The sequence below is a fragment of the Salmo salar genome, chromosome ssa15 (assembly GCF_905237065.1).
Source record: "Salmo salar chromosome ssa15, Ssal_v3.1, whole genome shotgun sequence".
Lineage (NCBI taxonomy): Eukaryota > Metazoa > Chordata > Actinopteri > Salmoniformes > Salmonidae > Salmo > Salmo salar.
The window spans coordinates 92,419,270-92,438,835 of NC_059456.1; the positions used below are offsets into that span (position 1 = coordinate 92,419,270).

General features: G+C 42.8%; 1 protein-coding gene across 2 annotated transcripts in view; it reads left to right on the plus strand.

Annotated features, from left to right (window-relative positions):
• Nucleotides 1-139: 139 nt before the first annotated feature.
• LOC106572606 (junctophilin-2-like) overlaps nt 140-19,566 on the plus strand; it is a 29,269-nt gene continuing 9,842 nt past the window's right edge. For both annotated transcript variants that reach the window (XM_014146938.2, XM_014146937.2), the window contains exons 1-2: nt 140-1,095; nt 3,658-4,492. In XM_014146938.2, the coding sequence (XP_014002413.1) occupies nt 717-1,095; nt 3,658-4,492 (1,214 nt within the window). In that variant the 5' untranslated portion in view covers nt 140-716. The remainder of the gene's footprint in view (nt 1,096-3,657; nt 4,493-19,566) is intronic.

The window sequence follows — 19,566 nt, forward strand, 5'->3', positions numbered from 1 at the left end:
GCACTAGATTAGAGTATGTGACTGTAGATGGACCATATGCACGCCAAACCCCGAAGTGGCAAGTGATCTGGCATCACTCCTTGCAGCAGCGTAAGGATTGGGTTGTATTTTTGGAACAGTGTGTGTGGATCTGGTCGCCTTGTTAGGTCTGCTAAAACATTTCCAGTAGCACCAACTGTTTGGTGATAGCAACGCCAGTGAGGGGAGGCAGGGAAAGGGGCTTTTCTATGGCCACCTTGGAAAGCCATGCAAGTTCCCTGGCTCAACCAGAAAAAGAAGACATCCAAAAACAATTCAACTAAATAATCGCATATTAGTTTTACCTCTGGGGGGAAAAACAACCGTAACAAATCTTACTCAGTCAGCACAGCGCCTTTATGAAGTTCATGACTCTGAAATCGGACAGCGATCAACAGAAGAAAAGTACTGAAATAATCAAAGGGAATAAGAGATAATTAAGTAGACTAAAATGCGCGCTTGAAACAAATTGATTTGAAGTGTCTATAGAGTGCAAGGCTACATGGAAAATACCCCAAAATATTCAAGAACAATACTAAGCACAGTGCCAAGGATCTCTTAAATCGTTTTTGATGACAGGTGAAGGCGGACCCATTCTGACAGAAGATATTTTATCTTGACCAAGATTTAAAAAAGTCATTGATTTGACTCCGCCTTTAAAACTACATTTTTTTGTCTGCAGTCACAGAAGGGAAGGTATGAGTGGAGGTCGTTTTGAATTTGATGATGGTGGAGCTTATTGTGGTGGTTGGGAAGGTGGCAAAGCCCATGGGCATGGGATCTGCACCGGACCAAAAGGACAGGGCGAGTTCTCCGGCTCCTGGAATTACGGGTTTGAGGTGGTTGGAGTCTACACCTGGCCAAGCGGAAACGCATATGAAGGCTTCTGGTCGCAAGGGAAGCGCCATGGTCTAGGAGTTGAGACTAAAGGACATTGGGTTTACAAGGGAGAATGGACTCATGGCTTCAAGGGGAGATATGGCTTGAGGCTGAGTGTTGGTAGTGGGGCAAAGTATGAAGGAACGTGGAATAACGGATTGCAAGATGGATATGGCACAGAGACCTATGCTGATGGTGGTATGTTTTTTATTCCTTTATTTATATGTTGTCCTGAATCTGGTTGAGTACTTCCTAGACACAACATGGGAATGTTGCATTTGTAATATGTAATAACTGTGTAATAACAATAGCACATCTATTAGCCTCATTGACATCTGTCATACCTGACATTTAACATTTGAAGAAGGTAAAGTGTAGAGGTAGTTAATTAAATAGGACAGGTATGCAATTTTGGTTTATGCTGATATATCCAGGTGCAGCTGAGAATATAATAGCAAGTTGTGAGTGATTTTCAACAAAGCACAGTGGGCTATACACTACAGTACAATACTAATGTTCCATTTGGGTGTTTTATGAGAGAATGAGTGACTCAAGCTTGCAGCAGTGAACCAAGGAGAGGAACCCAAGTGTTGCTGCAGATGGTCCATTGGGATCTTGCCCATTCCTAAGGACCTCTTGCCAAACGATAGTGGCAGTGGATGGCACATTAGCAGTGTGTATCCATACAAAAGTGTGTGCTATGTTGTGGGATGTTAAGCTATGTTTTTATGTGGAAGTTATTGTTTCAATTGCTGTCACACGAACGAACACGCGCGCAAACACACACACAAGAAGTCATGGGCCTACAGTAAAAGTTCTGATCTAGAATCAGGTCCCCCACTGTCCATGTAATTGTATTCATTATGAGCTAAAAGGAAAAACTGCACTCCTACTCTGAGACATTTTATGGGCCCCAAAGAACCGGTGAGAGTAAATGAAAGGAACAGGAGGAGAAACACTGATTGCTCTACTGTTGAATGAACTAATAGCCAGAGGAGTTGGCAAACACACATACAGTAGAGATCTAGGACCAAGCTATATTGTCCTCATACTGGCACTACACTTGAACCTGCTGAGAGATCACACCAATGATATCGGTGGCAGTGCTGTCTGTTTAAAGCCCCTGGTGCCCTCAGTAGCTGACTCATCAGTTTTGGGCCCTTTTGATTGGTTGATTGGGAGGTTCTGACACCATGTGTCAGGAAGTAATAATAGCCCAGCAGACGGCCCAGCTATAGCTACAGCCAATGGCATCCAGACACGTCTGATTTTGCATGAGAGACCCATGATTAGTTTGAGTCACATTAATAACTTTAGTTGAACTACAGACTTTCAAACTACCCTGAACAAAAATATAAACGCAACATGCAAGAATTTCAAAGATTTTACTGTGATACAGTTCATATAAGGAAATCAGTCAATTGAAATAAATTCATTAGGCCCTAATCTATGGATTTATTGGTCACAGATATCTTTAAAAAAAGGTACGTGTGTGGATCAGAAAACCAGTCAGTATCTGATGTGACCACCTCATGCAGCGCAACACATCTCCTTCGCATAGAGTTGATCAGTCTGTTGATTGTGACCTGTGGAATGTTGTCCCACTCCTCTTCAACGGCTGTGCGAAGTTACTGGATATTGGCGGGAACTGGAACAGGATGTCGTACATGTTGATCCAGAGCATCCCAAACATGCTCAATGTGTGACATTTCTGGTGAGTATGCAGGCCATGGAAGAACTGGGACATTTTCAGCTTCCAGGAATTGTGTACAGATCCTTGTGACATGGGGCCATGCATTATCACGATAAAACATGAGGTGATGGCGGCGGATGAATGGCACGACAATGGGCCTCAGAATCTTGTCACGGTATCTCTGTGCATTTAAATTGCTATAGATAAAATGCAGTTGTGGTCGTTGTCTGTAGCATATGCCTGCCCATACTATAACCCCACCGCTACCATGGGGCAGTCTGTTCACAACATTGACATCAGCAAGACGCTCGCCCACACAACGCCATACACGTGGTCTGTGGTTGTGAGGCCACTTGGACGTACTGCCAAATTCTCTAAAACAATGTTGGAGGCGGCTTATGGTAGAAATTAACATTAAATTATTTGGCAACAGCTCTGGTGGGCATTCCTGCAGTCAGCATGCAAATTGCATGCTCCCTCAAAACTTGAGACATCTGTGGCATTGTGTTGTGTGACAAAACTGCACATTTTAGAGTGTGCTTTTATGGTCCCCAGCACAAGGTGCACCTGTGTAATGATCATGCTGTTTAATCAGCTTCTTGATATGCCACATCTGTCAGGTGGGTGAATTATCTTGGCAAAAGAGAAATGCTCACTAACAGGGATGTAAACAAATGCGTGCACAAAATTTGAAGAAAAAAAAAGTGTGTGCATATGGAACATTTCTGGGATATTTTATTTCAGCTCATGAAACACTTTACATGTTGTGTTTATATTTTAGTTCAGTGTATGATACCTACTGTATCAAACCGTATAGGCTGACTATGCCAATGTACTTCACAGTGCAGGAATAAGTTCTGGTTACTTTATTTTACTTTCAAAACAAAACCACTCATCTTGTCTCACTGTTGAAGTGCTTGCAATTATATAAGGGTGATCATTTGGTGTGAGTTAAACAGCTAGCCCAAACATTTTCAATCAAATCAGAGGCCGGCAAAGCTTAATTTTATATTGGCTATTTCTCCAGATGTTAACATATCTATCAATTCCCTCTCTTGTCTTTCCAGGCACATTTCAGGGCCAATTTACTGGCGGCATGCGACACGGGTACGGAGTACGTCAGAGCGTGCCTTACGGTATGGCGGCGGTGGTTCGCTCCCCTCTCCGCACTTCCCTCACGTCCCTCCGCAGTGAGCAAAGTAATGGCACCCTGCTTCAGCAGGACGTCCCCGTCATCATTGCCACCAACGCCGCCGGCCAGGAGGCCCGAGTCACCACACCCACCCAGCTGGGACCCTCCCGGGGTGGCTTCGCCCTCACGCTCCAGGTGGATCCAGACGCCGTCAAGCCCAAGAAGAAGGGCCTGTTCCGAAGGGGGTCTCTGCTGGGGAAGCTGAAGAAGTCTGACTCCCGCACTTCCTTATCCAGCGTGAGGAGCAAGCTAAGCTTCCTGGGAGCGAGGAGCGAGTCAGCGTTGAGTTCAGCAGCCAGCGATGTGGCCAGCGATGCCAACTCCACCATCAGTCTGGGAGATGAGAGCCTAGCCGGGGCAGAGGATTTCCCCCCTGTGGAGGCCGACATCGATGCAACCACCACAGAGGTTTATATGGGGGAGTGGAAGAACGACAAGCGTTCAGGCTATGGAATAAGCGAACGTTCCAGTGGGCTAAAGTATGAAGGCGAATGGCTGGACAACCAGCGACACGGCTACGGATGCACCACCTTTGCGGAAGGAGGGAAGGAGGAAGGAAAGTATATGAACAACATGCTGGTGAAGGCCATGAAGAAGAGGGTTATCCAACTGAAGGGCACCAAGATCAGGCAGAAAGTGGAGCGCAGTGTGGAGGGAGCTCAGCGGGCGGCGGCCATCGCCAAACAGAAAGCAGAGATCGCTGCCTCCAGGTATGGAAAAGACCATACATATTCATTACTGGGATAGACTAGGTGATCATGATCAGACACATTTTCAGTAACACTTCAGCAGCACCAAAATAACAATCACACTTATTCAACCCATTGTATTATAAATATTTATTGTCTATGTATAATCACTTCTTACCTTCTTCATTTTTTTTTTTTTAATCCTTCAAGTACACCACATTTCTTCTCTCTAACAACTCACCCTATGCCTCTCCTCCCACTATTCCTTTTAGCAATTCACCAAGAAATGCACCCACAAGAGCAAGGCTCTGCTTCAATGTCAACGTTCAATGTTTTAGACACTGATGCCTACCTCGGCATAGCGATACATGGACAGGAGGGCTGCTGTATGGCACTGAATGGTAAAAATAGGTTGGTGATGGCAAATAAAGATGCCATTGAGTTAGATCAGATTCAGCAGTTGCAGGTGTTGCTCCTGTGATTTCTCTGGCTGTGGTCACAATAGGAGCCATAGAAGACAGAGAGAAAAAAGTGACTTATTCTGTGTGGAGTCATTATATACAGCTTGTAACAGACTGAAGAGAAAAGGACAATGTCTGTGTGCCACCCTGTCTCATCTAGTCTTATTTGAAATTCTTCTGCAACTATTTTTCCTGCTTCTCTTGTGTGCTATACAGAGGGAAACCGTTGTAGTAGAAGGCTGTTCCTTGACAAATTGGCACCACTGTTCGTTGACAGCACAGTGCCTCAAACCATGAAGGCCATTCTCTTCCTGCAGTGTACGGGGCAAAATTAGCCATGTCACACAGAAATCAATGTCAAGTTTGACAGCGGAAGCAATGCCATGGTTTCAGTTTATTGTGCAGTTCCCTTGGCAAGGTAAGGGGGATGTCAGGGAACCAAACATACTTTTTAGAGAAAGGCCCATGTCACCATTACACCAAAGTCTGATTGATTACGTGACATCCCTCTTACCTCTGTCGTTTGTGTGTGACGTTAGGCATTGTGGCAGGAAATCAATAATTTTCTATTGTAAAATGGACAATAAAAGGATCTATTATTTTCTGTTCTATTGCCTTCCACTGTGAGCCACCAATACTTGGCTGTAAGGGACCAGATCTGCAGTGCACTTCAATTTATATTGATACAGTACACTTTTGAGAGAGGGTGTTGGTTGAGGCTCCCCTCTTTGCTTAAACTGATAGGGAAGGAAATCTCTCAGGCATCTCTTTACAATTAAGTTTTGATATCAGAATATGATTTTGTTCTTTGTTTACTGTAGGCCGGCTAGACCTAATTTGTCCATACATGCTTAGGCTACCGACACAGAGAAACCCAGTCGCTGACTTTCAAGATTACAGAGGTTTCTTTCGTGCCTCACCATAGAAGGCAGCAGCTTTTAGATCTACTGTAAGCCACAGCAGCACCTGAAATAAGCCCTGTGTTTACAACAGTAGGTTTACATCCCAAATGTCACCCTATTGCCTTTATAGTGCACTACTTTTCACCAGGGCCCATAGGGCTCTGGTCAAAATTAGTGCACTACATCGGGAATAGGTTGCCATTTGAGACACATACTCAGGCTGATGAACTGCAGATCCTGTGCTGACTCCTAGACAGATGGAAATCTAAATATTTTACCACAGAGACAAGCAGTATTACAAGAATTATGGGCCAAACGTGTTTTGTATTGTTTTAAGACTCAGCTACATCATCTTCTAGACAGGCCTAGTCCCGAAGACTCCATGAATAGACATCTGAAACAACCAGAAGCCTTTTGAGGACTTACTGTGGAAACCGACACTTAGTGGATTAAGGACACCACAGTGGTTATAACCTGTCTGGTCTCTTGACTTTTTCCTCAACGGATGAGGTCAAGTCTGATTGTCCCATACATCCAGCTCATTTTAGTGGTACGCGGAATCTCCAACAGCCAGTAATGCAATAGTGATGCAAAATATTATTTTTCTACTTAATCATATTGCCACTCTGGAAACAGTCATGAGAAGATTGTCACTTGTATTCTAGAAATAGAATCGGGAAGTGATTGAATCACCCGTATATCCAGAGGAGTTTTCCATTGAAGCCTTCTGCTCTGTTGTTGTGGGGTGGAGGACAGGGCAGGGCAGCTAGCCAGGATGGTATCCTTTTGCATGACGTGAACCATGTCCCTGACAGCAGAGCAGCAGTGCTCCCTGTCCACTGCACAGGCAATAGCCAAGGTGCCAGGGCCAAACAACCAGCAGCCATTGTGATTAAGTCAGGGGTTTATAAATACAACCTGTTTATTCAGCCTGGTCTCATAGTATAGACGTATCATAGTAAATGTACATCCGGGACAGTCAAATTACTAAGATATGTTACGTTTGGTATGCTTACATAAGACAGCAGTTTACTTAAGGCAAAACTGAGTGTGGTTGGTCGGGGTGGATGGGTGGGCGTATAATGCGAACGGCTAGCAACCCTAAGGTTGCGTGTTCGAATCTCGTCACAGACAGCTTTTGTATTTTAGCTAATTCGCAACTTTTGAACTACTTACTACTTCTTAGCTACTTTACAACTACTTAGCATGTTAGCTAACTCTAATCCTAACCTTAACCCTTTTAGCTAACCCTTCCCCTAACCCTAACCTTAACCCTTTAACCTAACTTCTAACATTAATGTAAATTAACCCTAACCTTAACCCTAAGCCCTAGCCTAGCTAATGTTAGCCAGCAAGCTAATGTTAGCATTAGCCACCTAGCTAACGTTAGTCACAACAAATTGGAATTCGTAACATATCATACGTTTTGCAAATCAGTAAGAAATTGTGAGTTTGCAAATTCTTAACATATTGTACGAATTGCAATTCGTAACATATTGTACAAATTGCAATTTCAGAACATATCATACAAAATGGATGATTGACATTCACAAATTAATACGTACCATACGAAATGTAACATATCATACTAAATGGAGTGTCTGGGATTTACGTACAGATTTATAAGAAATGCTCTGAGACGTGGTTGGTTTATTGAGACACTCAGCCACCCGCAGGTTAGGTTAGTTAATGCTCCCCCTCTGCCCCATGCCTCCCTGCCCTGACTTTCAGTTAATATTTTGAGTTGTCCCTGGTATTTACATTTACATTTACATTTAAGTCATTTAGCAGACGCTCTTATCCAGAGCGACTTACAAATTGGTGCATTCACCTTATAATATCCAGTGGAACAACCACTTTACAATAGTGCATCTAAATCTTTTAAGGGGGGGGTTAGAAGGATTACTTTATCCTATCCCAGGTATTCCTTGAAGAGGTGGGGTTTCAGGTGTCTCCGGAAGGTGGTGATTGACTCCGCTGTCCTGGCGTCGTGAGGGAGCTTGTTCCACCATTGGGGTGCCAGAGCAGCGAACAGTTTTGACTGGGCTGAGCGGGAACTGTGCTTCCTCAGAGGTAGGGAGGCGAGCAGGCCAGAGGTGGATGAACGGAGTGCCCTTGTTTGGGTGTAGGGCCTGATCAGAGCCTGAACGTACGGAGGTGCCGTTCCCCTCACAGCTCCGTAGGCAAGCACCATGGTCTTGTAGCGGATGCGAGCTTCGACTGGAAGCCAGTGGAGAGAGCGGAGGAGCGGGGTGGCGTGAGAGAACTTGGGAAGGTTGAACACCAGACGGGCTGCGGCGTTCTGGATGAGTTGTAGGGGTTTAATGGCACAGGCAGGGAGCCCAGCCAACAGCGAGTTGCAATAATCCAGACGGGAGATGACAAGTGCCTGGATTAGGACCTGCGCCGCTTCCTGTGTGAGGCAGGGTCGTACTCTGCGAATGTTGTAGAGCATGAACCTACAGGATCGGGTCACCGCCTTGATGTTGGTGGAGAACGACAGGGTGTTGTCCAGGGTCACGCCAAGGCTCTTAGCACTCTGGGAGGAGGACACAAGGGAGTTGTCAACCGTGATGGCGAGATCATGGAACGGGCAGTCCTTCCCCGGGAGGAAGAGCAGCTCCGTCTTGCCGAGGTTCAGCTTGAGGTGGTGATCCGTCATCCACACTGATATGTCTGCCAGACATGCAGAGATGCGATTCGCCACCTGGTTGTCAGAAGGGGGAAAGGAGAAGATTAATTGTGTGTCATCTGCATAGCAATGATATGAGAGACCATGTGAGGATATGACAGAGCCAAGTGACTTGGTGTATAGCGAGAATAGGAGTGGGCCAAGAACAGAGCCCTGGGGGACACCAGTGGTGAGAGCACGTGGTGCGGAGACAGATTCTCGCCACGCCACCTGGTAGGAGCGACCTGTCAGGTAGGACGCAATCCAAGCGTGGGCGGCGCCGGAGATGCCCAGCTCGGAGAGGGTGGAGAGGAGGATCTGATGGTTCACGGTATCAAAGGCAGCAGATAGGTCTAGAAGGATGAGAGCAGAGGAGAGAGAGTTAGCTTTAGCAGTGCGGAGAGCCTCCGTGACACAGAGAAGAGCAGTCTCAGTTGAATGCCCAGTCTTGAAACCTGACTTTTTGTCAGTATTGTGTGTGTGCACGTGTATGTGTCTGATGTGGGCTGAGTCTCTTCAGAGTATCTGAAGGTAGAAGAGGCCACGGCTGTCTGGGACTGTCTGGGTGTAAATGACACACACAGAGAGAGAGGCCTAGTGTCAGTACTCAGTACAAACTGGAGCCCTGACTGGCTGGCTAAATAAGGGCATGCACACACTGTTGCTATATCACAATCACAAGGGAATGCAGGCTACAGCTGATTGCTGTTGCTCTCCTGTCTTCCTTCATCTTTCCTGCCCAGTCACAGTCAGCCACGGCCAAAGGATGTTTTCTCTGCTAGATAGTCTACGCTCTGTCTGACATGGTAGACTAGTAACGTCACATCATAGTTTACTGTAGAAGTAGTACTGCTGTAAGACAGCTCATCAATGAATTAAACAACCAAGTCTTGCTTACTTGAATGACTACAGACTTGCTTCTTATGACCTAAAAAGGTACTATGTTTGTGGTGTTATTATCCTCAACTAAACCTGAAGACAACTTTGTGGTCTGTTGGAACAGTTTGCTAACCAGTCCCCATGCAGTGACAAGGCTCTCAAATAGGTTTTAGAACTTACTGACTGGTATCTAGCAGACAAGAAACCAGACCAGGGTTTAAATAGTATTTGAAATAATTTCAAGTACTGTAGCTGGGCTTAAATGAGCTTGCCTGACGCAATACAAACCTCACCTATCTGACATTGCTGGCAGGCTAAAGCAATAAATAAATGTTTTTGAATCAAATCAAATGTATTTATATAGCCCTTCGTACATCAGCTGATATCTCAAAGTGCTGTACAGAAACCCAGCCTAAAACCCCAAACAGCAAGCAATGCATGTGAAAGAAGCACGGTGGCTAGGAAAAACTCCCTAGGAAAAACTCCCTAGAAAGGCCAAAACCCTAGGAAGAAACCTAGAGAGGAACCAGGCTATGAGGGGTGGCCAGTCCTCTTCTGGCTGTGCCGGGTGGATATTATAACAGAACATGGTCAAGATGTTCTGTTTTCAAATAGTGTTTAAACCCAGGTCTGCAAGCAACACATCATGGACACTACAGCAGTTAGTAGCCTGGTGGACAGGCAACACATCATGGATACTAGGGCAGTCAGTAGCCTAGCAACACATCATGGATACTAGGGCAGTCAGTAGCCTAGCAACACATCATGGATACTAGGACAGTCAGTAGCCTAGCAACACATCATGGATTCTAGAGCAGTCAGTAGCTTAGTGGACAGGCAACACATCATGGATTCTAGAGCAGTCAGTAGCTTAGTGGACAGGCAACACATCATGGATACTAGAGCAGTCAGTAGCCTAGCAACACATCATGGATTCTAGAGCAGTCAGTAGCTTAGTGGACAGGCAACACATCATGGATACTAGGACAGTCAGTAGCCTAGCAACACATCATGGATACTAGGACAGTCAGTAGCCTAGCAACACATCATGGATTCTAGAGCTGTCAGTAGCTTAGTGGACAGGCGACACATCATGGATACTAGGACAGTCAGTAGCCTAGCAACACATCATGGATTCTAGAGCAGTCAGTAGCTTAGTGGACAGGCAACACATCATGAATACTAGATCAGTCAGTAGCCTAGCAACACATCATGGATACTAGAGCAGTCAGTAGCTTAGTGGACAGGCAACACATCATGGATTCTAGAGCAGTCAGTAGCCTAGCAACACATCATGGATACTAGGACAGTCAGTAGCCTAGCAACACATCATGGATACTAGGACAGTCAGTAGCCTAGCAACACATCATGGATACTAGGGCAGTCAGTAGCCTAGCAACACATCATGGATACTAGGGCAGTCAGTAGCCTAGCAACACATCATGGATACTAGGGCAGTCAGTAGCCTAGCAACACATCATGGATACTAGGGCAGTCAGTAGCCTAGCAACACATCATGGATTCTAGAGCAGTCAGTAGCTTAGTGGACAGGCAACACATCATGGATACTAGGGCAGTCAGTAGCCTAGCAACACATCATGGATACTAGGGCAGTCAGTAGCCTAGCAACACATCATGGATTCTAGAGCAGTCAGTAGCTTAGTGGACAGGCAACACATCATGGATTCTAGAGCAGTCAGTAGCCTAGCAACACATCATGGATACTAGGACAGTCAGTAGCCTAGCAACACATCATGGATACTAGGACAGTCAGTAGCCTAGCAACACATCATGGATACTAGGGCAGTCAGTAGCCTAGCAACACATCATGGATACTAGGGCAGTCAGTAGCCTAGCAACACATCATGGATACTAGGGCAGTCAGTAGCCTAGCAACACATCATGGATACTAGGGCAGTCAGTAGCCTAGCAACACATCATGGATTCTAGAGCAGTCAGTAGCTTAGTGGACAGGCAACACATCATGGATACTAGGGCAGTCAGTAGCCTAGCAACACATCATGGATACTAGGGCAGTCAGTAGCCTAGCAACACATCATGGATTCTAGAGCAGTCAGTAGCTTAGTGGACAGGCAACACATCATGGATACTAGGGCAGTCAGTAGCCTAGCAACACCTCATGGATACTAGAGCAGTAGAGGTAAGAGTTTGGCATGTACATTCCCACTGGGCAAAAACCTGTTGAATCAACATTGTTTCTATGTCATTTAATCCAAATGATTCAGCATGATGATATTGAATCAAGTGGGAAACTGATTGTTTTTGTAAAAAATCATCAACGTAAGGGCATTTCGTATTTTTCTCACTTTTAAACTTAATCTAATGACATGGTGACATTTAATGTTGATTTCACGTTAAATTCAAGTTAGTTGACAAATCAACCAAATGTAAATCAAAACTAGAAAATGAAATGACGCTTGTGCCCAGTGGGTTTTGCCTCAATGCAGCCAATCATATGATTAGTAAATATGAGTGTTTGGGATAACACTGTCTATTCTAACCGTTGTACTGTATGTACACTTCCTCAATACCCATTTAGAGTACATTGAATGTCTATCGTCAGAATTAATGTGATGCTGAAAACTGTAAAGTAATGAGACAAACTTTTACCTGACTACATTGTCAGCAGTTTTCATGTTTACATTGTTTCAAATCAGAAGAGGTAATGAAAGTCTAATGTTGGTGTCCTTTCACCCAGAACAACAAACAGATACTGTATTGCTTGACTGCTCAGTCAAGTAGCACATCCATACTGCTAGTAGTACTATAAAACCCTCCCACAGGCAAAAGTTCAGGACCCCACTCATCTGCAGAGCTCCAGTGACAGGCACAATGACAGAGTATTTCCTGTGACTGTCGTGTGAAGTCTGAGCTGTAGCATGACGAAACGCAGACTGACCTAAATGTAATGTCCAGTTATAGTCATGGCTAATGAAGGCTTTTTAAGGAAAATTACATTATCTATTATTTTTCAAATGAATGGTAATGTTTAAAAATATATACTGAACGCAACATGTAAAGTGTCGGTCCCTTGTTTCATGAGCTGAAATAAAAGATACCAGACATTATCCATACGCACAAAAACATATTTCTCTCAAATGTTGTGCACAAAATTGTTTACATCCCTGTTAGTGATCTCCTTTCCCAAAATAGTCCATCCACCTGACAGGTGTGGCATACCAAGAAGCTGATTAAACAGTATGATCATTACACAGGCACACCTTTTGCTGGGGGAAATTAAAGGCCACTCTAAAATGTGCAGTTTTGCCACAGATGTCACAGATGTATCACAATGCCACATATGTATCAAGTTTTGAGGGAGTGTGCAATTGGCATGCTGACTGCAGGAATGTCCAACAGAGCTTTTGCCAGGGAATTGAATGTTCATTTCTCTACCATAAGCAGCCTCCAACGTCGTTTCAGAGTATTTGGCAGTACATCCCAACAGGCCTCACAACCGCAGACCACGCCAGCCCAGGACCTCCACAACTGGCTTCTTCACCTGCAGGATTGTCTAAGGATGGGGGGGGATTGGTGCTGAGGAATATTTCTGTCTATGACAAGTTTGTGACGACCGACTGAGTGTCTTGTATTCACTGGCTTCTTGCCCTCAGAATAGTGCATAGGTATTTAGGTTGCAGCTTCACATAGACTTTGTTCTAAAAACATTTTGAAGTGAACCAATGAGTAGAGGACCACTATGTGTGGTAAAACTTCCTTGGTTCAGGAGCACTGAGCACTGATGATTCTGTCGCCTGGGCCCAGATCTGTTTGTACTGTCTTGCCAACTCCTATGGTTATTACCGAACCATAGGAGTTGGCTAAATAGCACAAACAGATCTGGAACAAGGCTACCATCAGTAGTTCAGAAGCAATATACTAGCATTGGTGGCCCTCTCCTCGTCGGTTCACTTCACACAAACAGATCTGGGATCAGGGCCTACACTGATGGTTTACTTTACAAGCAATCTAAGAGGACTGTGAGGAGTACTGCAGGTAGTCAAGAAGCTCCATCTGTCATGACACTCCTCCCACGGAAAGGCACAGCACTGCCTGGCAACCCAACAGAACGGCCATTTTAGGAACCTCTAAACACTACACACCAGATCATGTTTGTTATGTACTCCTTGAAGGAGCCCGTCGTATCTGTCAACTGTTTACATGTTAGGTATATACTGTATGTTCATTGAAGTCCCACTACACTCACTATACTGTTATAACACTATACTGTTATAACTGCCGTTCTAGTATAGAAGAATTGAATTTGTTTAAGTATTCATTTTGAGTTTTAGTGTTCAAGAGTTTGTTTTATATTAAGATACGTCATATCCTAGTTCGTAAACTTGTAAACGGCAGATGGGCTTGTCAGCTGTTCAATCGAACAGACTGTCTGCCTCTCTGTTTGCCATTTTATCAAGACCTCAGCGTGTCTGAGACTAGTGTATAAGAAACAGTGAAGAAGCCCTTAAAAGAGGGATTGTTGACTTAAGAGCAGACAGTTGTTGATCTACTGTACTATATAAAGACAGGGATTCTCAGCCTCCTCAGCCTAATCTGTTGGGGAAGTGCTTCCCACATAATTAGGAATTAGAATACTAGAATTTTTGGACCATTCTGGAACTTTGAGGGTTTATGACATAGTCCCTCTAGTAATTTAATAGGATCTCTCAACCTGGTCTCATAGACTAAATGTAACATAGTAAAGTCAATCCAGGACACTCAAATTTGTATGTTGTGTTTGGTATGGTTAAGGGTGGTTGGTCGGCGTGGATGGGTGAGGGTATAGCGCAAATGTCTAGCAACCCAAAGGTTGCGTGTTCGAATCTCATCACAGACAACTTTAGCATTTTAGCAACTTTGCAACTACTTACTACTTTTTAGCTACTTTGAAACTACTTACTACTTTTTAGCTACTTTGCAACTACTTACCATGTTAGCTAACCCTTCCCCTTTAACCTAACCTTAATATTAACTGTAACCTTCACTGTAACTTTAACCCCTAACCCTAACTCCTAGCCTTGCTAATGTTAGCCACCTAGCTAACGTACGCCATCTAGCCACCTAAGCTAACATCAGCCACAAGAAATTGGAATTCGTAAAATATCATATGTTTTGCAAATTCGTAACATATTGTACTAATTGCAATTTGTAACATATAGTATCATACAAATTGTAATTTTTATTAAACATTTCATATGAAATGGATGATGGACAGCCACAAATTAATACATACCAAATGAAAAGTGAAATATCAGACTAATTGTAGTGTCCTGGATTTACATTTACTATGTTACATCTATCCCTGAGTCCAGGTTGGATCTATATGGTGCTGCCTACCCCTCAAAGTCTTCAAGTGGATGGATCTATTTAAAGTCCCAGTGTAACGTTACAGTATGTCAAGTATTCACGGAGTCATCACAATCAGTAAGACTCAGCCCCAGCCTGGGCCTGGGGTAGATATCAGTAGCATTGAATCCCGAACACACTCACTCCTTCACTAGGGTTTATAATAACATACTCACACCTTCACGGGGGGTTTATAATAACATACTCACTCCTTCACGAGGGGTTTATAATAACATACTCACTTCTTCACTAGGGTTTATAATAACACACTCACTCCTTCACGAGGGGTTTATAATAACATACTCACTCCTTCACGAGGGGTTTATAATAACATACTCACTCCTTCACGAGGGGTTTATAATAACATACTCACTCCTTCACTAGGGGTTTATAATAACATACTCACACCTTCACGGGGGGTTTATAATAACATACTCACTCCTTCACTAGGGTTTATAATAACACACTCACTCCTTCACGAGGGGTTTATAATAACATACTCACTCCTTCACAAGGGGTTTATAATAACATACTCACTCCTTCACTAGGGGTTTATAATAACATACTCACCTCCTTCACAAGGGGTTTATAATAACATACTCACTCCTTCACTAGGGTTTATAATAACACACTCACTCCTTCACGAGGGGTTTATAATAACATACTCACTCCTTCACGAGGGGTTTATAATAACATACTCACCTCCTTCACGAGGGTTTATAATAACATACTCACTCCTTCACTAGGGGTTTATAATAACATACTCACTCCTTCACTAGGGGTTTATAATAACATACTCACTCCTTCACGAGGGGTTTATAATAACACACTCACTCCTTCACTAGGGTTTATAATAACATACTCACCTCCTTCACAAGGGGTTTATAATAACATACTCACTCCTTCACTAGGGTTTATAATAACATACTCACCTCCTTCACAAGGGGTTTATAATAACATACTCCTTCACGAGGGGTTTATAATAACATACTCAATCCTTCACTAGGGGTTTATAATAACATACTCACTCCTTCACTAGGGTTTATAATAACATACTCACCTCCTTCACAAGGGGTTTATAATAACATACTCCTTCACGAGGGGTTTATAATAACATACTCACTCCTTCACGAGGGGTTTATAATAACATACTCACTCCTTCACGAGGGGTTTATAATAACATACTCACTCCTTCACTAGGGGTTTATAATAACATACTCACTCCTTCACTAGGGGTTTATAATAACATACTCACACCTTCACGGGGGGTTTATAATAACATACTCACTCCTTCACGAGGGGTTTATAGTAACATACTCACTCCTTCACTAGGGGTTTATAATAACATACTCACTCCTTCACGAGGGGTTTATAATAACATACTCACTCCTTCACGAGGGGTTTATAATAACATACTCACTCCTTCACGAGGGGTTTATAATAACATACTCACTCCTTCACTGTGGTTTATAATAACATACTCACTCCTTCTGTCACGTCCTGGCCAGTATAAGGTTAATTGGTATTGTAGTTTGGTCAGGACGTGGCAGAGGGTATTTGTTTTATGTGGTTCGGGGTGGTGTTTTGGAAAATAGGGTGTTTGATTTAGTATTTCCGGGTTTTTGGTTTATGGTCTGTGTTTATGTATTTCTATGTGTTATCTAGTTAGTTGTATGTCTATGTTTGGTTAATTGGGGTGGACTTCCAATTGAAGGCAGCTGTGTGGTGTTGCCTTTGATTGGAAGTCCTATATTAGTTGGGTGTGTTTGTTTGTCTAATTGTGGGAGATTGTCTTTGGATTGCTGTGTTGCCTTCAAGGCTGTCATTTTGTCGTTCATCGTTTTGTTTATTTTTTGTATACGTGTTTGTTTGGTTTTTCCTTCTTTTCCGTTAAATAAAGAAGATGAGTATACACATACCTGCTGCGTTTTGGTCCGCCATTTCTAACGACGATCGTGACACCTTCGCTAGGGGTTTATAATAACATACTCACTCCTTCACGAGGGGTTTATAATAACATACTCACTCCTTCACGAGGGGTTTATAATAACATACTCACTCCTTCACAATGGTTTATAATAACATACTCACTCCTTCACGAGGGTTTATAATAACATACTCACTCCTTCACTAGGGGTTTATAATAACATACTCACTCCTTCACGAGGGTTTATAATAACATACTCACTCCTTCACTAGGGGTTTATAATAACATACTCACTCCTTCACGAGGGGTTTATAATAACATACTCACTCCTTCACGAGGGTTTATAATAACATACTCACTCCTTCACTAGGGGTTTATAATAACATACTCACTCCTTCACGAGGGGTTTATAATAACATACTCACTCCATCACGAGGGGTTTATAATAACATACTCACTCCTTCACTAGGGGTTTATAATAACATACTCACTCCTTCACGAGGGGTTTATAATAACATACTCACTCCTTCACTATGGTTTATAATAACATACTCACTCCTTCTGTCACGTCCTGGCCAGTATAAGGTTAATTGGTATTGTAGTTTGGTCAGGACGTGGCAGAGGGTATTTGTTTTATGTGGTTCGGGGTGGTGTTTTGGAAAATAGGGTGTTTGATTTAGTATTTCCGGGTTTTTGGTTTATGGTCTGTGTTTATGTATTTCTATGTGTTATCTAGTTAGTTGTATGTCTATGTTTGGTTAATTGGGGTGGACTTCCAATTGAAGGCAGCTGTGTGGTGTTGCCTTTGATTGGAAGTCCTATATTAGTTGGGTGTGTTTGTTTGTCTAATTGTGGGAGATTGTCTTTGGATTGCTGTGTTGCCTTCAAGGCTGTCATTTTGTCGTTCATCGTTTTGTTTATTTTTTGTATACGTGTTTGTTTGGTTTTTCCTTCTTTTCCGTTAAATAAAGAAGATGAGTATACACATACCTGCTGCGTTTTGGTCCGCCATTTCTAACGACGATCGTGACACCTTCGCTAGGGGTTTATAATAACATACTCACTCCTTCACGAGGGGTTTATAATAACATACTCACTCCTTCACGAGGGGTTTATAATAACATACTCACTCCTTCACAATGGTTTATAATAACATACTCACTCCTTCACGAGGGTTTATAATAACATACTCACTCCTTCACTAGGGGTTTATAATAACATACTCACTCCTTCACGAGGGTTTATAATAACATACTCACTCCTTCACTAGGGGTTTATAATAACATACTCACTCCTTCACGAGGGGTTTATAATAACATACTCACTCCTTCACGAGGGTTTATAATAACATACTCACTCCTTCACTAGGGGTTTATAATAACATACTCACTCCTTCACGAGGGGTTTATAATAACATACTCACTCCTTCACGAGGGGTTTATAATAACATACTCACTCCTTCACTAGGGGTTTATAATAACATACTCACTCCTTCACGAGGGGTTTATAATAACATACTCACTCCTTCAGTATGGTTTATAATAACATACTCACTCCTTCACGAGGGGTTTATAATAACATACTCACTCCTTCACGCTTCATGAGGGGTTTATAATAACATACTCACTCCTTCACTAGGGGTTTATAATAACATACTCACTCTTTCACGAGGGGTTTATAATAACATACTCACTCCTTCACTAGGGGTTTATAATAACATACTCACTCCTTCACTAGGGGTTTATAATAACATACTCACTCCTTCACGAGGGGTTTATAATAACATACTCACTCCTTCACTAGGGTTTATAATAACATACTCACTCCTTCACTAGGGGTTTATAATAACATACTCACTCCTTCACTAGGGTTTATAATAACATACTCACTCCTTCACGAGGCGTTTATAATAACATACTCGCCTCCTTCACTAGGGGTTTATAATAACATACTCACTCCTTCACTAGGGGTTTATAATAACATACTCACTCCTTCACTAGGGCTTATAATAACATACTCACTCCTTCACGAGGGTTTTATAATAACATACTCACTCCTTCACGAGGGGTTTATAATAACATACTCACTCCTTCACGAGGGGTTTATAATAACATACTCACTCCTTCATGAGGGGTTTATAATAACATACTCACTCCTTCACGAGGGGTTTATAATAACATACTCACTCCTTCACTAGGGGTTTATAATAACATACTCACTCCTTCACTAGGGGTTTATAATTACATACTCACACCTTCACAAGGGGTTTATAATAACATACTCACTCCTTCACGAGGGGTTTATAATAACATACTCACTCCTTCACGAGGGGTTTATAATAACATACTCACTCCTTCACGAGGGGTTTATAATAACCCTGTGAGGTAACCAGAGAAAAATAGAAGAGAAAGTGTTGGGCAGGAGGAGTCTCTGTAGATTATGTTTAAATACAGTATACATCTTGAAGTGCTGTCAAGGTCCAACATTTGATATACATTTATTTAATGCAATATTACGTAGCCATTATGCCACACAGACACATTGTGCAGACATGATATTCTGTATATGCATTTTATTTATTTTTAAAGTAGTACACAGGAAATAGGTCAACTTTTTTAATGGAGTACCAGCAGACTGGGAATGTTAATTTATTGCATTTGCCTCTTATACATTGTTCTAATTAAGAAATAACTTAATAAATTCACATGATAAACTAATACATCTGTGATTATAACATACAGGATAACAGGGCCCCTGCAAACCCCCTGGCAGTATCTCGTTGTCTGGGTCGAGGTGTTAAAGAGTAATTTATTTCTGTTCCAGTTCTCCAACGGCAGAATAGGACACCCTCTCCAGCTAATACTAATAATAAACCATGCAACCAACTC